The sequence below is a fragment of the Erpetoichthys calabaricus genome, chromosome 7 (genome assembly GCF_900747795.2).
Source record: "Erpetoichthys calabaricus chromosome 7, fErpCal1.3, whole genome shotgun sequence".
Taxonomy (NCBI): Eukaryota; Metazoa; Chordata; class Cladistia; order Polypteriformes; family Polypteridae; genus Erpetoichthys; species Erpetoichthys calabaricus.
The window spans coordinates 185,220,732-185,243,570 of record NC_041400.2 but is presented as its reverse complement, the minus strand read 5'-3'; the positions used below and the strand labels follow the sequence as shown (position 1 = coordinate 185,243,570).

At 37.7% G+C, this 22,839-nt stretch overlaps 1 protein-coding gene across 4 annotated transcripts in view; it reads right to left on the bottom strand.

The window, feature by feature from the left end:
• aco1 (aconitase 1, soluble) overlaps positions 1-22,839 on the bottom strand; it is a 113,229-nt gene that overhangs the window by 38,942 nt on the left and 51,448 nt on the right. Inside the window, exons 4-7 of one of the 4 annotated variants that reach the window (XM_028805829.2) lie at positions 13,797-13,934; positions 13,155-13,232; positions 9,796-9,865; positions 2,261-2,444 (exon numbers count right to left, since the gene is read on the bottom strand). In XM_028805829.2, coding sequence (XP_028661662.1) covers positions 2,261-2,444; positions 9,796-9,865; positions 13,155-13,232; positions 13,797-13,934 — 470 coding nt within the window. The remainder of the gene's footprint in view (positions 1-2,260; positions 2,445-9,795; positions 9,866-13,154; positions 13,233-13,796; positions 13,935-22,839) is intronic. The other 3 variants (XM_028805830.2, XM_028805831.2, XM_028805832.2) reach the window with 3 other exon arrangements.

The window sequence follows — 22,839 nt, the reverse complement described above, 5'->3', positions numbered from 1 at the left end:
GTCCCTATTCATAAGAATATTATTAATATTTACAAAAAACAACACTAGTAACTGCTTTTACTAAAATGGATGGTATATCACAAGCCAAATCAAACTGTCAGAGGTCACACATTATTTTTACTGGAGAAAATAAATATATAAAGAACCCAGAGTTATGCAATTACAAAAATAAAAACATCCCTTCCAACATTAACCTGTAAAGAACAAAAATATACTAAAGGAATAAATTAAACTTGTATGACAAATCAAGGAGGGCAGGAGTCAACCGCCAGACTGAAAAAGAAATGCAAGGAGAATGTGCTCTCTCCACATCACTGACCATAAGATATTCAGTCACCCAGGGGACTGGAAATAAAAGACATTTACTAATTTTGGGGCCATATCATCTGTTGATCCTCATTTCCAATAGCTCAAAAAGAAGAAAAAAAGACAAGAGGTGCTTTCAAGTGAGAGGCTAACACAGCATTGTGGCAATGGTTGGAAAACAACCTCTGCTAGATTGGACTAAGAGAGAGCATATAAAGCTCCAGGAGAATGAAAATGTTAAGTATGAACCTGGACACAGAGGATCACAGAGGGCAAGAGAGAGAAAGAGGGATGAAGAGTCCGAAGACATGTGGAGGAAGGTTCTGGAAACACTGAGGGAACAGAACTGAAAGAAGGGTCCAGTGGATAGGATATGGCTGAGTGACTTTGACTAATGGTATTCTAGTGAGGATGTTCTTGATTGTACTCGCACAGAACTTAACTTTGTTTGCAATGCATATTTTTCAAGTTTCAGTGCTTTTTGTTTATTTTTTTTTTTTATTTATATAGTTCATGTAAAAGTAGAAGTAAGTAAATACGCTACAACTTATGGATGATGTTGGTGTTATTTCTTTTACAAATCACTTTAATTACACTTTAAAAAATACAATATGCAGTAAGTATGACAGGTCATGCCATAGTGCTGTCAATTTTTGGCATACTGGTGAAGAATATGTGCACTTATCTAGAGTGGGGGTATCAGGGCATTTAGTGTTATGAGTGGCACGGAGCATATTAGGCATTCCAACAGCTGGGGTATTTCACTGGGAAGGTGGTGTCAGGCAAATGCCAGTAAATTGAAGTGTAAAGTCATCCATTGGTTTGTTTGTGCATACACAGAGAGAGACTCGTTAGTACTAATAGACAGTGTTGGCTAACGGTGAGGGGAAAATGGAGGGTTGCACATGGTACAGCTAGCATACCAGTGTGCTGTAGGCAGCGAAGGCAAACCCAAACAGGTCCAGGTGGTAGTGCACTATCTGGGAAAGCAGTATTTAATGGCTGCAAAAGAGTCAGAGGAGAATCAGGAGTCAAAAGTGAAGGCTGATTCATCTTAATAGGTCTCTGCTTGAGAATTCGACATCTATACTGTTCTTAGATTTTGCAGATCAAGAATCTGACCTGCTGTACAAATCAGAGGATGAGCAGGGAGGAGAGATTCACGGACTGAGCCCTAATCAGAATGAAGAAGGGGACTAGTAGTGCGCAAATGATGTGTGGACCGGGTGAACAGGGAAATGCTTTGGGACTGGGTCTTTGAAAGAACATAGAAAATGAAGGTGTTGAACTAGTCACGGGCACGGCACTTGTACAAAGTTGTGAAGTAAATATAACAAACAGTGCTTAATAGTTGGGCCTGTGTGTGTCTCTAAGGAATGGGGCATGGAGCTAATCACTGTAGTTGGGATGATGTGTTGGGTTATTATTACTTACAATTCAGTAGTTTAAGTGGGGTGGATGCGAGATTGGTTGTATGGTCTTGTTTTAAGACACAGATGGATATCTGTCTAAACTGGTAATAGTATTTAGATTTTTTTTCTATTTACTCATTATGAGTTGACACTATTGTGGACTGGATCTAAAGAGTGAACAAATTTGATCTTTTATGGAGTTGTCAATGAACCTATCATAATAAAGATCCATTTTCTTTTGCACTATAAACAATGTTGTTTAGAGTGTGCGTATCTTTTTGTCACTTACTGTGTCTCTCTGTCATGAATTACAAGATGCCCAGGTGAATCAGACTAGGCTGAGGGCACAGGGCATCAAATTAAGAAAAAAAAGAATCCTCTTCAAACACAGATAAATAACAGATAAATCAATTTGCCACCTAATCTACAGTGTCAGGAATCAGCTCTTCCACATTAACCATGACTGCCCCCAGTCCCATTAATCTTCCTCACACACAAATCAACACACTTCTAATTACTAAGATCTATCAAGGTAAGCTTACCCCAGCCTAGGACTCCAAGGCCATCAATCATTGTGGTATGAGAGTCGGTACCAACAAGACTGTCAGGGTAGTAAAAGGCATTGTGTTTGAATACCACCCTCGCAAGATGTTCTAGATTCACTTGATGAATTATTCCTGACCCGGGTGGAATTATCCTCATGTTTTTAAATGCCTGTGAGCCCCACTGTATTGTAAAAAGAGAAACTCAAAGTTATACATTTCAGACACAGTATCCATCTTTGTACTATTAACTGTTCTACTTGTAATGAACCAAAATGATCATTTACTGTCCTCTGATGAACACAACGCTTTTGGACTTGTTCCCACTTCTTGGTTATACTCCCATTATTAAAGGCAAAAAGTTGCTTTTAGGTTGGCTGGTGGCACAATGGATTTATTAATGCTGTTAATATCTGACAGCTGACCCTTGGCAAACTACTTGCTGATAGTTGATATCTTCTGCACAATGATATGATATTCATTTGTATATTATGAAAGCTGTTTGTAGTCATTTTATCTGTGTTGATGCTTTACTTACTAATTTACCAACAGCACATTTTCTTTAAACTTAACCAATAATCACAAATATACATATATGAGAAAAGAGCCCTCAATCTGACAAATACTCCTTAGAGTAGGGTAAAATGCTCAGTTTACACACTCTGGAAAATATTCAACTTTTGTGGTTCCCAGTTAAAATTTCATGCAAACACTCTTCAAAGTGGGAACTCACTGTGGAACGATTATCTGCTACCTGCATTCAAGTTTTGACATAAACCGGACATCTACCCTCATGTCAGTATAAAAAGTAGAGCACTTCAGCCATAGTGGTTATCGCCAGTCACAATGTGCTAATATATGCAACAATGCAACTGCTATTTAAATTTCCTTTACCTTTTATTTTCATGAAGTTACTGTTTTTGTATAGACTGAACCACACATCAACAGCTACCTCACATTTCTTCCATTAATGTCAAATGGATATATAGTTAGGTCCATACATATTTGGACAGAGACAACTTTTTTCTAATTTTGGTTCTGTACATTACCACAATGAATTTTAAATAAAACAACTCAGATGCAGTTGAAGTGCAGACTTTCAGCTTTAATTCAGTGGGGTGAACAAAACGATTGCATAAAAATGTGAGGCAACTAAAGCATTTTTTTTTTTTTTAAAAAACACAATCCCTTCATTTCAGGGGCTCAAAAGTAATTGAACAAATTAAATAACTGGAAATAAAATGTTCATTTCTAACACTTGGTTGAAAACCCTTTGCTGGCAATGACAGCCCGAAGTCTTGAACTCATGGACATCAACAGATGCTGGGTTTCCTCCTTTTTAATGCTCTGCCAGGCCTTTACTGCAGCGGCTTTCAGTTACTGTTTGTTTGTGGGCCTTTCTGTTCGAAGTTTAGTCTTCAACAAGTGAAATGCATGCTTAATTGGGTTAAGATCAGGTGACTGACTTGGCCATTCAAGAATTTTCCACTTCTTTGCTTTAATAAACTCCTGGGTTGCTTTGGCTGTATGTTTTGGGTCATTGTCCATCTGTATCATGAAACACCGCCCAATCAATTTGACTGCATTTAGCTGGATTTGAGCAGACAGTATGTCTCTGAACACCTCAGAATTCATTCGGCTGCTTCTGTCCTGTGTCACATCATCAATAAACACTAGTGTCCCAGTGCCACTGGCAGCCATGCACGCCCAAGCCATCACACTGCCTCCACCGTGTTTTACAGATGATGTGCTATGCTTTGGATAATGAGCTGTTCCATGCCTTCTCCATTCTTTTTTCTTGCCATCATTCTGGTAGAGGTTGATTTTGGTTTCATCTGTCCAAAGAATGTTTTTCCAGAACTGTGCTGGCTTTTTTAGATGTTCTTTAGCAAAGTCCAATCTAGCCTTTCTATTCTTGAGGCTTATGAGTGGCTTGCTCCTTGCAGTGCACCCTCTGTATTTACTTTCATGCAGTCTTCTCTTTATGGTAGACTTGGATATCGATACGCCTACCCCCTGGAGAGTGTTGTTCACTTGGTTGGCTGTTGTGAAGGGGTTTCTCTTCACCATGGAAATGATTCTGCGATCATCCACCACTGTTGTCTTCCATGGACGTCCAGGTCTTTTTGCGTTGCTGAGTTCACCAGTGCTTGCTTTCTTTCTCAGGATGTACCAAACTGTAGATTTTGCCACTCGTAATATTGCAGCAATTACTCGGATGGGTTTTTTCTGTTTTCGCAGCTTAAGGATGGCTTCTTTCACCTGTATGGAGAGCTCCTTTGACTGCATGATGTTTGTTCACAGCAAAATCTTCCACATGCAAGCACCACACCTCAAATCAACTCCAGGCTTTGTATCTGCTTAATTGATAATGACATAATGACGGACTTGCCCACACCTGCCCATGAAATAGCCTTTGAGTCAATTGTCCAATTACTTTTGAGCCCCTGAAATGAAGGGATTGTGTTCAAAAAATGCTTTCGTTGCCTCACATTTTTATGCAATCATTTTGTTCACCCCACTGAATTAAAGCTGAAAGTCTGCACTTCAACTGCATCTGAGTTCATCCATCCATCCATTTTCCAACCCGCTGAATCCGAACACAGGGTCACGGGGGTCTGCTGGAGCCAATCCCAGCCAACACAGGGCACAAGGCAGGGACCAATCCTGGGCAGGGTGCCAACCCACCGCAGGACACACACAAACACACCCACACACCAAGCACACACTAGGGCCAATGTAGAATCGGCAATCCACCTAACCTGCATGTCTTTGGACTGTGGGAGGAAACCGGAGCGCCCGGTGGAAACCCACGCAGGGAGGACCCGGGAATCGAACCCAGGTCCCCAGATCTCTCAACTGCAAGGCAGCAGCGCTACCCACTGCACCACCGTGCCACCCGCATCGGAGTTGTTTCATTTAAAATTCATTGTGATAATGTACAGAGCCAAAATTAGAAAAAAGTTGTCTCTGTCCAAATATTTATGGACCTAACTGTACTTGACCAGAAAGAACTATGAAGATGTAATGTCTCAAATGGTAGCTCAGAAAATTCCCACAGCACACAAATTAAAAGTGAAATACATCTGATTAATTTAAAAGAGACTGAGTACCTAGAGCTGATAACCATCTTCTATGACTTTGGAACCCTGAATTCGACACCAGAACACTACAGACTTGAAGGTGTGCTTGGTAAGAATATAAATTAGTTGCAGTGTAGATGATTTGAAATTCAGAGCCATGATGATCTGTTGTGTAAGACATGTGCAAAATACAGCAACTGAAATAAAGAGTCATAGTTCCCACACAAGCACTGCACCTCTGAGGCACACCTTGGAATGTTATCGCATGATGTTGCTTTTCAGAATTCTGGCCTTAGTCCACAATCTAAAAAATCTTCTTTCAAGTGTACATTTTTTTCTTAATACAGCAGTGTAACTTTTTACGAGTATTACATAGCATCTTCACTGAAACACTGTTACATGTGTAATACAACTCCAGTTTAAAACTCATATTTCTTGTGCACCACTTGGCAAGCTTTAACAGGTGATGGGCATCCCGTTGTTCAGTGTGATTTCTTTTGTTTTAATATAGTGAAATGATCCAGATTAATTCACCGAGTCATTGTTTTCCTTGAGTTACAATGACTTTCATTGCAAACCAACCACCACTCCCCCATTTCATTTACATTTACTTATTTGGCTGATGCCTTCATCCGAGATGACTTTCAATATCTGAGATACAATTGGTTACATTTCTTTTGATTTACCAATTGGAGCAAAGGCAGGTGAAGAGACTTGCTCATGGTGACAGTGTCAGTAGCAGGATTTGAACCAACAACCTCCCTTTCCCAAAATCCAAAACAACAAGGCCAAAAAAACTGGCAAAATACAAGATGCCTCTATTTTATAAAATGAAACCTGTTTGTAATGACGGTTTTAAGTGTACTATAAATAAACTGAATATGATAACATGTTGATTTTTCTGTGACTTGCATATAACAACTAGAATGAGCAGTTTGACAGCTGCATACTGTAACTAGGAAGATTACTGAGAAAATAGAATTATTCAAATTTCACTTCACCATAACATCTGCTTTTTGCAAGTACTTCACATTCTATTTCTTTATTATGCATGTGCCAACCTGCGTTCCCTCGAACTAAACACCATCTCTTTTAGGTTTCTGACGCTTGTACTTTAAAGCCATGGTACATGCAGGGTTGGTTTTCAGAACAAGTTTAAGCAAAATGTGATAGCTTTGGCATAATTCAGCTCAAGAAAAATATACACACAATTTCAAATAAACTGATTACTATAGCGAGTTAAAAAAAACAAAAAAAACACACACACACACACACACACACACACACACAATAACCCACGCACACTAAAGGGGTAAAAATAAATAAAACAAAGTTCTATGGATGTATTTAGCTCAAACACTGCATTGTCTGAAAAGACCTCCCACTAAGCAATACAAATATATGCACCCATCCCTCTAAAATCATGAAAGCTTTAGAATCAGTGGTTCTTTATAATCTCTTTTATACACATTTCACATTGTAACTCACCCTCCTCCAACCCCCCCCCTTACCCCCACCCCCCAATTTAGATACTAACGCAAGCGCCTTTCTATTTCTTATTTTAAACTCTTGATTGTTGTCATAGTATTTTCAATTTTCTGTTACAATTAATTTTTTCTGGTTACTTAAAAATGAATAATGCAATTAACTGCAAATCAAAGTAAAACTAGGGATGTCACAAAAAACATTAAGTTACTAATTTGATAAAAAAAGTTCCAAAAACGTAAAAGTACCATCTCTTTTACAGTATCAGATTTACTGTGTGACTGCAAGATGACAAATAACTCCTGAAGAAACAATAACACATCATAAAAACTACATATGAAAATGGCTATAGCACCACATTAACAGCAGAAGTCACTTTTATCCCATTATGAAATTAATTCAGAAACAGATTTATTTTTGAAAGCGAAATAACATTACTGATCAGATAAGGTGTAATGGCTTAACTTGTATTGTCACACATTTGTAAGAGGAGATGGAAGGATAATGAGATTAATTGCTTTTTAATGTTCTACACAGTCCCAATAAATGAATGGTGGCTTTGTGTTCATTCTCTGATTGTAATGAGCAATTCTGCAGTGTTAGTCAGTCCAAGCATCCTCTTATTTTCTAACTGGCATAATACAGTTCAGGTTCTGGGGGAGATGCCTTGCACACATCCAAAGTTACGCATATACACGTATGACTACGTGATGTTGGAGGACTGGCATCAATAAGAACAGTAACAATTGAGGCAAGATTCAAATGAACTGGAAGTATGGCTTGTTAACTGCACCGACTGCTTTATTAATACCAAAATAAAATGTAATTTAGTGTTTCATTTATTTGATGGACAAAGCACATCTCCCTATTAAAACATCATGTACCATATTAAAAGAGACATGAAATCGCAGAAACTTGCAGTTAGTAGAACATGAAAAACAGCATACTGTATATACTAGTGTATAAGTCGGGTCATAAAATCAGACCCCGACTTATATGCCCATTCAAAAATACAACACTTAAATTTTTTTTTTTTTTTTTTACATCTTCTTGCTTCCTCCAATCTCATACCAGTTTCTCAGACACATCGAATTTTGTTGCAGCAGCGTAGTTTCCAATTTCTTTTACCACTTCAATGACTTTTAATTTAAAGCCAGCTTCATATTTTCTTCTGATTGAACGCTTCATCGTAGATAAGGGATGCTCTTTCCATAAAGGTGTATGAGGGTGTGAGATACAAAAAGCACAAAACACAAAACAACAGTACTTATTGCTTAATGTGAATCTGCCAGCACTGAGGTGGTGTCATTCATTTGGCTTTTGAAGGTAAACTAATGTTCATTAGTATAACCCATAAGTGAAAGCACACAACATATATTTGAAAGGCACATTGAAGAATGTAATGCTGTCTCACAGTTATAAATTTATTGAGTACAGGTAACAAGAGCCCAAGTAATTTTCTTATTTGCACACAGACAAACAATAACAAAGACTGACCACGGACGTAAAAAAAAAAAAAAAAACTCTGAAAACAAAGGCTGTTATACAGAAGTTTTGAAATAAAAGATTAGCGTAAAACTGACAAGTTTTCACACAGGAAGCTTTAAAGCTGGACAAATGTAAAAAAAAAAAGAAGGTGCAGATTTGGAAAATTAAATCACCATGAGCTTCTGATATTGAAAATTTGTATTAATTTGACTCATCTGAATTTCACCCTTTGGATTAATAAAGTTTATCTAAACTGTTAGTGTTTATTAATATTTCTTAACTAACTAATGATGCAAATATAAACCTTACAATAGCAAATGTTACAAAACTAACACACTGGTTCACTGACAACCCAGACTTTAAAAGCATGTCGTTACAAACAGCTTTAAATGGAAATATCCTAATATCTTGGAATTCACTAATTCAACAGTGCATACCGTATGTGATAATGTTTGAATTTTTGTATTGACCATGGGTTTTAAGCAGTAGTTTTCAGTTACTGGGCAGAAAATGTTAGAACATATTTAGAATGTGCACCTGCTTAGATAAATCAGGTTGAATTTCGCACAAACATTAAGAGGTTTTCCTACACGCAGAGAATCGCAGACACTTGGAATAAGTGGCCAAGTAGTGTGGTAGACAGTAGGACTTTAGGGACTTTCAAAACTCAACTTGATATAATTTTGGAAGAATTAAGAGGATAGGACTGGTGAGCTTTGTTGGGCTAAATGGCCTGTTCTCATCTAGATCATTCTAATGTACTCTAAATTTCATAATGGTATCATTCTTTATAGCTCCTATGCTGAAATCCCAAAGAAATCAAACCTCCCATTTGTTCTTGTACACTGGGAGATATTCCCAGGTCTGCCACACATTAAAATTCAAGCCCTGCGTTGTACTTTGATATTTATGAATTCCAATACTTGTTTCCTTAAATGATAGTTGGATAACTACTGGAAGGATAGACCAGTTTTTAAAGCTGTTGTTACTGTTAGTATTTATCTGTTGTACAATGTATTACAGAAACAGGTACAATATTCTTCATTTCAATGATGGAAGTACTTTAATATAAAGCCACTGAATAGGATTTCTGTTTTTTGCAGTAGTATTGAAAGGCATTGAGAATCATAAAATTTCACTGGTATTGCTGACAAATTGAAAAATCCTGGTATTGTGACACACCTAAGTCCAACTGTATTTGGAAGGAGAAACATTAGCTCTAGACAGTTCTACTTCTCATGCAGTCTCCTCAGTCGCAAACAGCGGGAATTTACTTTTAAGATATGTGGAGTAACAAGATGGTTTGGAGTGTTAGTGAGAAACTGCAATATATCTGACTTGCATTGTTTTTATAGGGCTGTAGCAGAGTACAAAGCTGATGATCTACAGAAAGTTGTATATTTAGTTGAAGAGTAGTTAATATAACACAAGTTTGTTGCAAATTAACCAGATAGGTTAGAATTATGAAACACAACATACCTTCAAAAACTGAAATCTCTCTTTATTTCTTTCAAACTCCAAATCTTGATTCTTCTGTAAACTGTCACTACTTCACAAAGACAAAGCATTATTAATAAAGAACAAATAAAATGATTCAGTTATCACACAAAAGATATCATATAATGTTATGTCATATCATAAGGTAAAAATAATAATACATGAATGACTGATATATAAAATAAAAGGGGAAGAAAAACAAACAAAAAAAAAACCTCTGTTGGCCCAAGTCAGTTTTTAATTTTATTATCAATAGTTTAATGAACTGTACAAACAAATATGCTCTAATTTCAAAATGCTCAATATTTTAGATAGACACACGTTAATTAAATTATTTAAAAATTTTCAGGTAGCAAAATGTTGCTAAAGTTAGAATTGACACTTGAAAGCCCCAGAAGCCAAGGTTCAATATCTGGCATTCTTACACTAAGTGTTTGCATGTGCTCCTATGTTTGCATGGGCATTTTCCATGAAATGACTTTAATTATATAATATATATATCCTATGATCACGCACAAAATAAAATAATATCAGCACTGGCTGCACATAGCATTATCAGTAATGCACTGCTTCTGTGCTCAACACAAAAACACCAACAGGTCAAATATATCGACCACATACTCTTCCCCCAATTATATTAAAGTGCTCTTGTTTATTAAAATATTTCAAGCACATGCAGGTTGATTTGTGATGCTCAATTGCTCAGGTATTAGTAAATGCAGATGTAAGTATGAATAAGCACATAAATATACCGTTGGTCAGTCCAGGCTTTGTTATTCTTGTGCCCCCTCGATAGGATTTGCAATGGAAAAAACTACAGGTACAGAAAATGGATAGATGGATACTCTTTAAACTATTATAAAAGGACCATGGACACTCTGGGCTGCTCTTTGATCTTTCTTTCTGGACTCTTCCTGCAAACTGGTATGCCATATTCCATGCTCTACCCCCACCCACAAGATTCCAAACTTTCCATCATAAGTCAAACAATTAGAAATTTCTATTTAAATAAGGCTGATGCTTTAATTATTGCATCTCCAGGCACTTTAAAGAAAATAGACAATTCCTCAGTAAAAATCCCTGACTTTATTACATACTTGTCTGCGCAGGTTAAAAATCTTGGTGTTAATCCTTGATCCTACACTCTCCTTTATTCCTCATATTAATAATATTACCAAGGTTGCCTTTTTCTACCTTAAGCAAATTTCAAGGCTCTCTATTGCTCTCTAATATTGCAGCTGGGTTGCTTATTCATGCTTTTGTCATCTCGCGACTTGACTACTGCAATACATTGCTGTTTGGTATCCCTGCTTCAAGTCTAAATAAATTACAATATGTACAGAATTGAGCAGCTAGAGTGGTTACCCACTTAAAACCCTGTCAGCATATGACTTCTACACTTCTAAAATTGCATTGGCTACCTGGTCCCTTACGTATTTAATATAAACTTCTCCTTTTAGTTTTTAAAGGTCTTCACGGTCTAGTCCCCACCTTCAATCTGTCCATATACTCCATCATGGTCACTTCGTTCTTCTGACTCCTTGCTATTAACTATTCCATTATGCAGATTGCGCACTATGGACAACAGGGCTTTTAATGCATTAGGACCACAGCTATGGAATGCCCTGCCTTTGCAGCTCTGTGCATGTACCTCATTTTCTGTTTTTAAATCTAGATTTAAAACCTATCTTTTTGATGTTGCCTTCTTAACTTTGTTTGTACATTGGATTGTTTGATTTTATGTGTATTGTTGTACAGTGGCCTTGGGTACCGGTATTTTTAAATAAAATTGAATGTTACGGTTTTATTTTTGCTAACTTGCTGATATGGTCTGAAAAGAATCCTATAAGAATAAACTGAATTTGAATAGTCCAGTAACCATTCTTAGCAACATAATTACACACTGTAATTCATTCATTTCAAGCATTCACCCTCTGCAACTTCCATCCATCCATCCATCCATTATCCAACCCGCTATATCCTAACTACAGGGTCACAGGGGTCTGCTGGAGCCAATCCCAGACAACACAGGGCACAAGACAGGAAACAAACCCCGGGCAGGGCACCAGCCCACCGCAGTCTCTGCAACTTTTTCATTTATATCTTACATTACCTAGTGTACATGGTCCATTTACCTTTGTTAAAAATTTTCATTCTCCACAAACTGAGTTTTTCTATGGACTGTGAAAAGAAACTCATAATATTCCAAAGTCCTGCAGGTGTATGATTTTTAATTCACTTATTACCTTGAATGTAAACAGTTAGGAATGCCAGGTACTAACCCCGGTACGTATTTGTCTTGCTTTTTCTAATAGGAGTTGCAAGGACTGAGTGTAGATTCCCATGACAAATGCAACAGATGGCTTAATTTTCAGTAGAGGTATGTTCTGAATCTGATGTGGAAAGTGTTTTTTTCCCCTTCCCAGGGGCTTTATGTATTTTTAGTAAAACTTCAAAAATTTAGTAAGCGAATTCTACCTGGTGTTCTAGGGATTGGTACTAGACTTCTTTGTGAAGAACCACAATAATAAGTATGTATTACATTCTGCTAACAACTGCCTGCTTAGCACTTTCCTTACTTGGTTTAATTGAGTTCTATATGACTTTCATACATGCACTGTGTGTCATGGCACTGGATTGTGTGTGTGTGCCATTACATAAAATACAGATTCAATTTAATACGATGAGAATGGCATTTATTGTTTAAACAGGACCGGTATATTTGGCAAATATATATTAAAAATGTATATCTTTAAATTCCACAGTAGTTTTTTGGGGAAAGACATCATTCCTTTCCCTTCCTCTCTCAATATAGTACTTCAAGGCAGAGCAAACTTGACTAGCTGGTTGTACAACTAGGGGAAATGCCATTTTATGGATACAAAATGTTAAAGAGATGCTCTATGACTAGTAAGAATTAAATCAGATACTCAAATGCTGGAGTAGATGTGTTTAACTTTGTGCAAAGTAACCCTCATTCTACCAGTGAACAAGTAGCTATTGTGTTTCTGAATTTACTGTACAAGTGGAAACAGTTAAGAAAGCATTTCCACAAATTTAATTTGCGATTAATTAACTCAGTTAAATGAAAGATACTCACTGTTCATATAAACTGTACTAAAAGTCTGATATTACTTTATGTCTCATATCTTACAGTTATAAAGTACTTTTGAACGCATTTATCTAAGATTGAAACACTTGAACCATCTGTTCGGTTGGATGTCAGTTACTATAATACATAGCCTGCATACAGTATGGATATTAAAGAAAATGAATATGAACAGAAAAAATAAACAAAGGAGAGCAAGGTCTACGGAAAACAAAGAGAAAAGACGCGCTACCTGTCAGTTTGAAGTTGCTTCAGGCTTTCATTTGTCCTGCTGAGCAGCGAACTGACCAGATTCTGCTCTTTTACGCACCTGTAAATGTTGTCTTAAATTACTAGTGTTACTGTGACTCATTTGAAAACACAGTCACATTTGAGGCACTCACGTACTTTCATAAAAAAGATTTTTCTCTCTTTTTTTTTTCTTTAAACTACCTTTTTTCTTTTGCATAATTTTATTTGCTATATAGCCTTATGAAGCTATAATATAGCTTGCTGCTACAAACTTTGAATTACACAAATGTTAGTTTTCAATTTTATCTTTGCAGCATTATAGCATGGGGTAGAGGGTCGTTCTGAATATTGTAAATTCGCCTTAAACAGTCATCTGTTTTATAGAGTAACTCTCTCTTATTATCTATTCAGCACTAGAAAATGACAATTCATTAAAAAAAAAAAATCAGGGGCACTTCCAAGAATAAATCTTTTTTGAATATGCATCTGGCCATTGTCTCTGGTTGAATCTCACTATTATAAACAGATTCTGACACAAAAATACAAAATGTTCTACAATTCATTTTCTTTTACTGGAGGACAGATCATAATATAATTTTTTTTACAATAACTGCACTTTATATTTAGAAATGAGGCAACTTGCCTTTTGTTGAAGTCAACCTGAATTGAATGGTCAATGACCAAGTCAGCTGGACATATAGGGTTAATCTTTTCCGGATCTCCACCAAGGTTCTTAACAGCGTCTCTCATGGCAGCAAAGTCCACCACTGCTGGCACTCCTCTGTAAAATAAAAATAGAAATATGCAATGAGAAACCAGATACCACTGCGGCATGTTTTAATTCAGAATCAGCTTACCAAATTCACGGCATGCTGCATTCACTAGTGTTGAAAAGAGCATACAAAGTGAGTATACTATGCCATCTCACCATTTAAATTCTTGAACGTTACTGTCCTCTCTCTGACACACTAACACTGAGGACTTCAATGCCAAAAAAACTACTTGGCAGAAGTGTAGTCAAGAAACAGCACTGGGGCTCCTTTATATCAACAAAAATATGCCTGTATACAGTGCATCTGGAAAGTATTCCCAGTGCATCACTTTTTCCACATTTTATGTCACAGCCTTATTCCAAAATGGATTAAATTCATTTATTTCCTCAGAATTCTACACACAACACCCCATAATGACAACGTGAAAAAAGTTTACTTGAGGTTTTTGCAAATTTATTAAAAATAAAAAAATTGAGAAAGCACATGTTCATAAGTATTCACAGCCTTTGCGGTGAAGCTCGAAATTGAGCTCAGGTGCATCCTGTTTCCCCTGATCATCCTTGAGATGTTTCTGCAGCTTAATTGGAGTCCACCTGTGGTAAATTCAGTTGACTGGACATGATTTGGAAAGGCACACACCTGTCTATATAAGGTCCCACAGTTGACAGTTCATTTCAGAGCACAAACCAAGCATGAAGTCAAAGGAATTGTCTGTAGACCTCCAAGACAGGATTGTCTCGAGGCACAAATCTGGGGAAGGTTACAGAAAAATCTCTGCTGCTTTGAAGGTCCCAATGAGCACAGTGGCCTCCATCATCCATAAGTGGAAGAAGTTCAAAACCACCAGGACTCGTCCTAGAGCTGGCCGGCCATCTAAACTGAGCGATTGGGGGAGAAGGGCCTTAGTCAGGGAGGTGACCAAGAACCCGATGGTCATTCTGTCAGAGCTCCAGAGGTCCTCTGTGGAGAGAGGAGAACCTTCCAGAAGGACAACCATCTCTACAGCAATCCACCAATCAGGCCTGTATGGTAGAGTGGCCAGACGGAAGCCACTCCTTAGTAAAAGGCACATGGCAGCCCGCCTGGAGTTTGCCAAAAGGCACCTGAAGGACTCTGAGATCATGAGAAACAAAATTCTCTGGTCTGATGAGACAAAGATTGAACTCTTTGGTGTGAATGCCAGACGTCACGTTCAGAGGAAACCTGGCACCATCCCTACAGTGAAGCATGGTGGTGGCAGCATCATGCTGTGGGGATGTTTTTCAGCGGTAGGAACTGGGAGACTAGTCAGGATAAAGGGAAAGATGACTGCAGCAATGTACAGAGACATTCTGGATGAAAACCTGCTCCAGAGCGCTCTTGACCTCAGACTGGGGCAACGGTTCATCTTTCAGCAGGACAATGACCCTAAACACACAGCCAAGATATCAAAGGAGTGGCTTCAGGACAACTCTGTGAATGTCCTTGAGTGGCCCAGCCAGAGCACAGACTTGAATTCGATTGAACATCTCTGGAGAGATCTTAAAATGTCTGTGCACCGACGCTTCCCATCCAACCTGATGGAGCTTGAGAGGTGCTGCAAAGAGGAATGGGCGAAACTGGCCAAGGATAGGTGTGCCAAGCTTGTGGCATCATATTCAACAAGACTTGAGGCTGTAATTGCTACCAAAGGTGCATCGACAAAGTATTGAGCAAAGGCTGTGAATACTTATGTACATGTGCTTTCTCAGTATTTTTTTATTTTTAATAAATTTGCAAAAACCTCAAGTAAACTTTTTTCACGTTGTCATTATGGGGTGTTATGTGTAGAATTCTGAGGAAAAAAATGAATTTAATCCATTTTGGAATAAGTCTGTAACATAACAAAATGTGGAAAAAGTGATGCGCTGTGAATACTTTCTGGATGCACTGTAGAACCTCATTGTGACTGTCACTCAAGTCAGAAAGTTTCTTTCTTTTCAGTCATTCTGGTGTGTTGTTCAGACCATATGGTTTGTATGTGTGTGTAATTATTTCTCTCTCTATTTATGTATTTATTTATTTAAAGAGGTTCTATACAGGTTTTCCGAATTGCTAAAACACTAAACCCCATTGTCTGAACCACAAGCTCAGTGGCCTGAACTCATTTATTGAATCATTTTCTCATTTGACAATACCATAAACAATTTTCACCTAGTGAAACACAATTTGCAGATCTTTGCAAAACTCTAAACACATTCTCATGCAATAAAAGACATTTTGCACTACATTGAACTTGTGATGCATACTGGTAAACCCCAAATGGCAAATGATAAACACAAATACACAGCTCTCATAAATTAAACACTATGACTCAAAATTGATCACACTTGTTTCAAATGATGTGACACAACCAATATAAGCCAGTTCAGGGTGCACACAGGCGAGTGAAGGTTTTTTTTTTAAATCAACAATGAACAGAAACTATCAGAAATGTAGAGGATGAGTGCATGTAGGAGTTGGGGTACGAGGAGGAAGAGGAGGGGGCAGAGGAAGAGCAAGACAAAGAGTAGTAATTTCTGATGAAATTCAAGCTGCTGTCATAGACCAAGTTTTTGTCCATGGAAGGACAATGAAGAAAGCAGGACAAAGAGTACAACCCAATATCAGTAGATTCTCTGTGTCCACCATAATCTGGAGATTCAGACGAGAGAACAGGTACAGTACAACTGTTTTTTTTGGTCAAAGTTCACAATACTACTGTATACAGACATTTCCGTAGACTGGGAGGAAACTCCATCACTGTTTGTACTGCACTGAATGAATGTTTTTGTAACTGCACATTCAGACTGTGAGAAATACAACAATGAATTATTGAATACAACACAAACTATGAAGGAATCAACAGTTTCAGCCGTTCCACCATCAACCGTGTCCTCCAACACAACAGGGTGTGCATGAAGCATACAAAGTACCCTTTGAGCGCAACTCAGAAAGGGTCAAAGAGCTGCGATTTCAGTATGTGCAAGTAAGTGTACATTCAGACAAATTTACAGTAGTCGATTGTTTACAGTATAATAGTACTGTATACATACTACTGTCAAGCTCAATGACATCACAGTATGTACAATGTATGGAAATCAAGAGTGCATATAATGTATACTACAGCACAGGTCCGTCTTTCTGTAGCACTTGCAAAACTATTTCTATATAAAGAGAATGTTTGAATTGAATTCCATGGACAGACACCATGAATATATTTTCGCAAATGAAGCAGGGTTCAGTCTCACAAACAGTAGAAGGACAGGCCAGCAGGTTATTGTTGAAGTCCTTGGCCAGCATGGTAGCGATGTGACACTATGTGCTGCCATAAACCATGGATTTCTTCACCATCATGTCACGTTGGGGCCATACAACAACCAGCATCTTTTTACATTTCTTGGTGGTCTTTGAGATGTCTCGTTTGGAATTGAGGAGCAGGATCATGGGCTGAACAAGCATCCTACCTATGTTATAGTTTGGTACAATGTCAGTTTTCACCATGCTGATCACATTATCTATATAAAATTCTTTTTGCGTTTGAAACGGAAATTACGTATGACCACGCGATATGGAAATTATGTATGAAACGGAAATTACATATGACCACGCGATATGGAAATTATGTATGAAACGAAAAATAACTTCGTTTGTGGATGCCATTTTTATATCATCTTTACAAATTGTTGTTATTATTTGTGTGAGAGTTATTTTACTGATATTAAAAAGAAGTAAACACAAACACAACGAGAAGTTTTATTTATTCGTCCACGTGACTGTCGCGGAAACTACCGCATTGTAACTTTTCTTTCAGTTGGCAGTACTTGATAGTAGAAGAGATGAGGAAAACAGCTTTGCGTTTTTCTACTTTTTAAATGCACTGAGCTGTAAACAAAGGGTCGGGCAGTGTCCTCTCTTCTCACACTGTTTGTGACACTTCAAGTGCCCAGTCAGCTCCTGGGAGAGTGGAAATCTTTGTGAATGAATGTAATCGGCTCCATCGAAGCAGGACTCTGTCCCTTAAGGTGAGTTCGGGTCACTAAAACCCTGCAACATTCAAGGTTGCTTTTGTGATCATTTATTTTAAGAAGATGGAGAGTTTACATCTAAGAAGATGTACAGACCTCTTCATGTAAAGTGATGGACTTGCGAATTATTTGGACCTTCTGCCCATTAAGCACAGAAGGGCAGCGTCCACATTTATCAGAATTATTTTTCTCTTAAATCACAGGCATATAGTGCAAGGTTGTCAGGCAGAAATTTGGACGATCATATAGAAAATGTAATTTCTATACCACAGCGGTCATGTAGCACCTTTCAAAAGGTATCTACTACCAACAGATGATCCAAATACATTTTAGCTGCTGTTAGTACTACTTACCTGCTGTGTTATACCGCCTTTAAAATGTAGTTTACCCGAAACCACTCCAGTAGTGCTCAATGTATCTTTACTTCTTAAAATGTTAATGTTTTACTGGGTAATCAACTAGTAGAACGATACAACAGTCAGTCATTATGCAACCCGCTATATCCTAACACAGGGTCACGGGGTTCTGCTGGAGCCAATCCCAGCCAACACAGGACGCAAGGCAGGAACAAATCCCCACGCAGGGCACCAGCCAACCGCAGATAATACAGCATCAATGAGTAATTTATCAACGTGTACCTTCCACTGTACTCCCCTTTCCTCAACCTGACAGAGGAGTTATTCTCTATATGGCAGTGGAATGTATATGATAGAAAACCCGACAATAGGTTAAATCTCCTGGTGACATAGGTGTGGAGTTGTGTCAAGGCTGGATTCGGCACACAAGAGGGTTCTTCCCCTGTTGCCTGGCGAGGGGGGAGCATAGCATGTGATGCTGATGAAATGCTGTGGCCTGACGAAGCCCAAAGAACCAATCACTTGTTTACAGCATTTTGATTTTGTCTCATTTACAGTGCATTGTAGGCTGTGGACTGTAATGTACTTCTGACTTACAGCAAGGAAAATTCTGTCTTTCCAGTACTTTATTTTTACTTTATGTAAATGCTGAATCCATTGAGTTATGAATCTTTTTCTGTGTGTTTTTGGAGATAAAAAAAATTAATTTACTGTATTGTCTACTATTAACATTTCTATTGGAGCTATATGCTATAAACACAGTGTTTTCCATTTTTTTGATGTAGTGTGCAATGACTGCTCAGTAGTGTTTTTATTTTGACTGCTTTGTGTATGATCTGAAGACATTGTTTGGCTTTGATCACAGGTAAAGATTGTTTGATTTTGCAAGAAGAGTCAGAAGAGTTTAGTTTCAGAATGGGGATTTGTGTTTACTGTTTTGAGAAAATGATGCAAGATTTCAGAAAATGTGTTTTAGCAATTCAGAAAAAGTATAAAAAGACAAGTTTCTTTCTGTCTATCCATCTATCCATCATGTGCTGGAAAGGGTTATATGTTAAAAATAGTATGACACTTGAAATGAAATGGCCTGGGCTACTTTACCACAAAACCATTTGCCTAAATTAAAGAGGTGTCAGCTCAAACAATTAATTAAATCAGCTTCTCTGTTTGTGTTACAACTATAGACTTCTTTCAAATAATACCTGTAGTGATGGCTAAAATGGGCTGTTGAGCATGCAATTTTTTGGGGAGATGTGTGTAGTTGGGGTATCTATGACATTATGGATTGTATTTATCATACATATCATTGATAAGAATGGAGAACCAAAGAACCAAATTACAAATTTCAGTTATCAATTTGATGCTCTGATCAAGTTTCCTTTCTTGTTCTTCCTCTTTTTTTTATTAAAAAAAAAAAAAAGGCAGATATGGATAAACTAATTTCACGTTACTGGATCAGCCGATCAAGGTTTAAAAACTTTTTACACTAAGGGCTGTTGTATGAAACGAAGATTAAACAAAAGGAAACATGTAGAGAGGTAGGACTACACCATGGAAAAAAGCAAAAGGAGCAAATGATAAGAGAATAAACTTCAAACAAACAAAAACAATCTTGTGTTCCACATCTCATCATATCACTGCCTGGAAATGGTACTAATGTAATGTAAGAAGAATGGACAATGAATTGGTAAAACTATTAAAAATCTGAATTGCAGGAATAATTTAGGTTGTAATGTGCCTGAAACCATCCCTTTAAGTTAAGAGCAGGATGAACCACTGACTCAATATTGTTATAAATGTCTCAAATGTGAAACCTAAAGGTGATGCAACTTTGCTACACATACAGTGAAATTATTAATACTGTACTATCAATTTTGTTAAAGAAAACATTTGACTATAACACTATAAATACATTAGAGTACCATCTTACTTTAAGTGTGTAGACATTACTTAAGCTGCAATCATATGCATACGTCTGCCTCTCTCCTAGTTCCTGATATTTCTTATCTTGGTCTTCCTGCTGTTGTTACACACCCAAGCACATTTACTACTTGCAGGTCCACTTTTCTCAGTCGTTACCACCTTCTTTAGTTTTGCTGTTCCTCAAAGCCATTACTTATGCAGAGAGTAATGACATCTAATTTTGGCATGGTTAGTGGTAAATGTCAATGTTGTCCACATTATTCTTTCCAAATCTTTGGGAATGAGGCTTAAATTAGGCTCAGCCTTACCTAAATTAAAACATTATATAATTTATTTATCAGATATCAATCCTGAGATTTTTCTATATGCCCTTAACCTCATACCTCCAAAAAGCATGGATACTACACAATAGAATGCTTCTTAATTCAATCAAACCAATTCCTCAGGTCTTCTGAGAAAAATATATAAGCAAAACTATGCACTCTTTATTTAACTTAAGTGAACCATGAAGTATATTTTTTACCCAGCATATAACTTTCTCCATACTTAAACCAATGTATGGTACACAGTGTGAATTTACTAAAATAAATTCCATTACATTTATTTCTATTATTGTCTCTTCATTAGGGCAAGTACTATGGTAGCACTGCAAAAAATTCTGAGGTAAATACAAGACATGTTTCAACACTCAGGAAGAAAAAGCAGTTCCAAACATTATCTTAAATGTAACCCATCAAAACCTTATAGCTGAACAATGGCCAAATGACAACAGAGGAAAGGAAAACAAAAACTGTGGTCTACATATGGTCTTACACATACACACACCAATGTGTGAAATTAGGCATTGCATAGAATGCCTAGGTAATCTATAAAATGCCAAAAATGGGACGTCAAAGTATGAAATGATTACAATTTCAAACATTTCCTAGGCATTCTATGCAAAGCCAAAAGGCCAACAGGCAAATCATTCTGTATAATGCCTAGGTATTATATACAATGCCTAGGGAAAGTACATAAGCCATTTCATGCTTTGCCTAAAAACGTCACGCCTAGGCATTCTATATAATACCTGCTTTTTCACATATTGCAATGGGCGGCCACAGCCATTATCTGGCCGGGACGCCAATGGAATAGAAGAACCTGGGGAGGGAGAATTGGTGAGATAAGAGGGCAGCCCTCCTGGGTGGCTGTGGCTCCACAGATTCCCGCAGGGCACACTGGGAGCCGGAGTGTGGTGCAGCCCTGTTGGGTTCCATGGGAGCCGCCAGGGGGAGCTACAGAGCCCTATAGAGGGCTTCCACCACACCAGGGAGCGATTCCAGGTAATACTGATGAGCCACCTGGAACACTCTCAGGACCTGAATAAAAGCAGCCACCTCACTCCACTCAAAGAGCCAGAGTTGGGAGATGGAGGACAAAGCTTGCTGAGAGAAGAGTGGAGGTGGAAGGACAAACTGAGACACGGAGAGAAGGAAGAGTCTAAAGGACTATGCTTTATTGTGTGGTGGTGTTTTGGGACTGTGCCGTGGGAAGAAAGAAAGGCTCCCCGATTGTAAATAAATCATGTGTTGTGTAGGAAACTTGTGTCTGCCTGTCTGTGTCGGGTACACACCCCGGTGGTCCACAATATATAAGTATATATAAAGTAAAATTAAAAGTCCATGATATGAACTAAATTAACTAATTATATTAATACATTTATTAAATGAAGATTAAAAAAAAAAATCTTAAGAACGCTAACATAATATAGTAACCCACTAGCCACCTGACCCACCTTGCACTCTCACTATGAGGCAATTTTAACCCACTAGCCACCTGACCCACCCTGCACTCTCATGATGAAGCAATTTTACTATGTGCAAATCATAAGTGCATGAGTCACTCCCAAATAAATGTAAAATGGAAAGTCCTTCTGACATTTAAATGCACTAAACTTCCTTCTAGAAATATACTTGAGATAAATCAAAGAACTTATTCATTCTTTAAAATTCTGAATTCAAAACAACCCATGTAATTAATTTCTGTAAATATGTTTAATTTTCTTATCATTACTTGAGCTTATTGGTTTGGTATGCTATGCTGCCTTCCTGATCTACTGAAAACATTTTATATAAGTGTATACACATACTACTACTACAAAAACAACAACAATAAATAAAAAAAAAATATATTATTATAAATTATTGAGGATAGGAGCATGCACTGACGGCACGTTGTCACACCCTCCACTACATTAGGAACCATCTGGAATGGGACCCGAGTGCAGAGGGTGACATCTCAGTACCACACTGGAACAGGTGTGTCACATATGTGCGTTTGGGAGTCAACCAAAGGGACCAGAAGACAATAATTCCACACCAAGCCAGGGGGCGGCTGGTTGCACTAAATCTCTCTCTTTTCTCTCTGCAGATCAGACACGAGAAATTCCGCCTGTATCCGATTATGGTCTGACGATATTACTTCCAGTCCCGGGCCCGAGGAAGTCACTTCACTTGAACCACTTTAAAAACCCGCCATCCTTCCTACTTGAGACCATTCTCTTTTGGACTTGAATCTGTACACATTGTACTTAAAACTTCAACCTTTTGCAGCCAGGGAAAGAATACAGG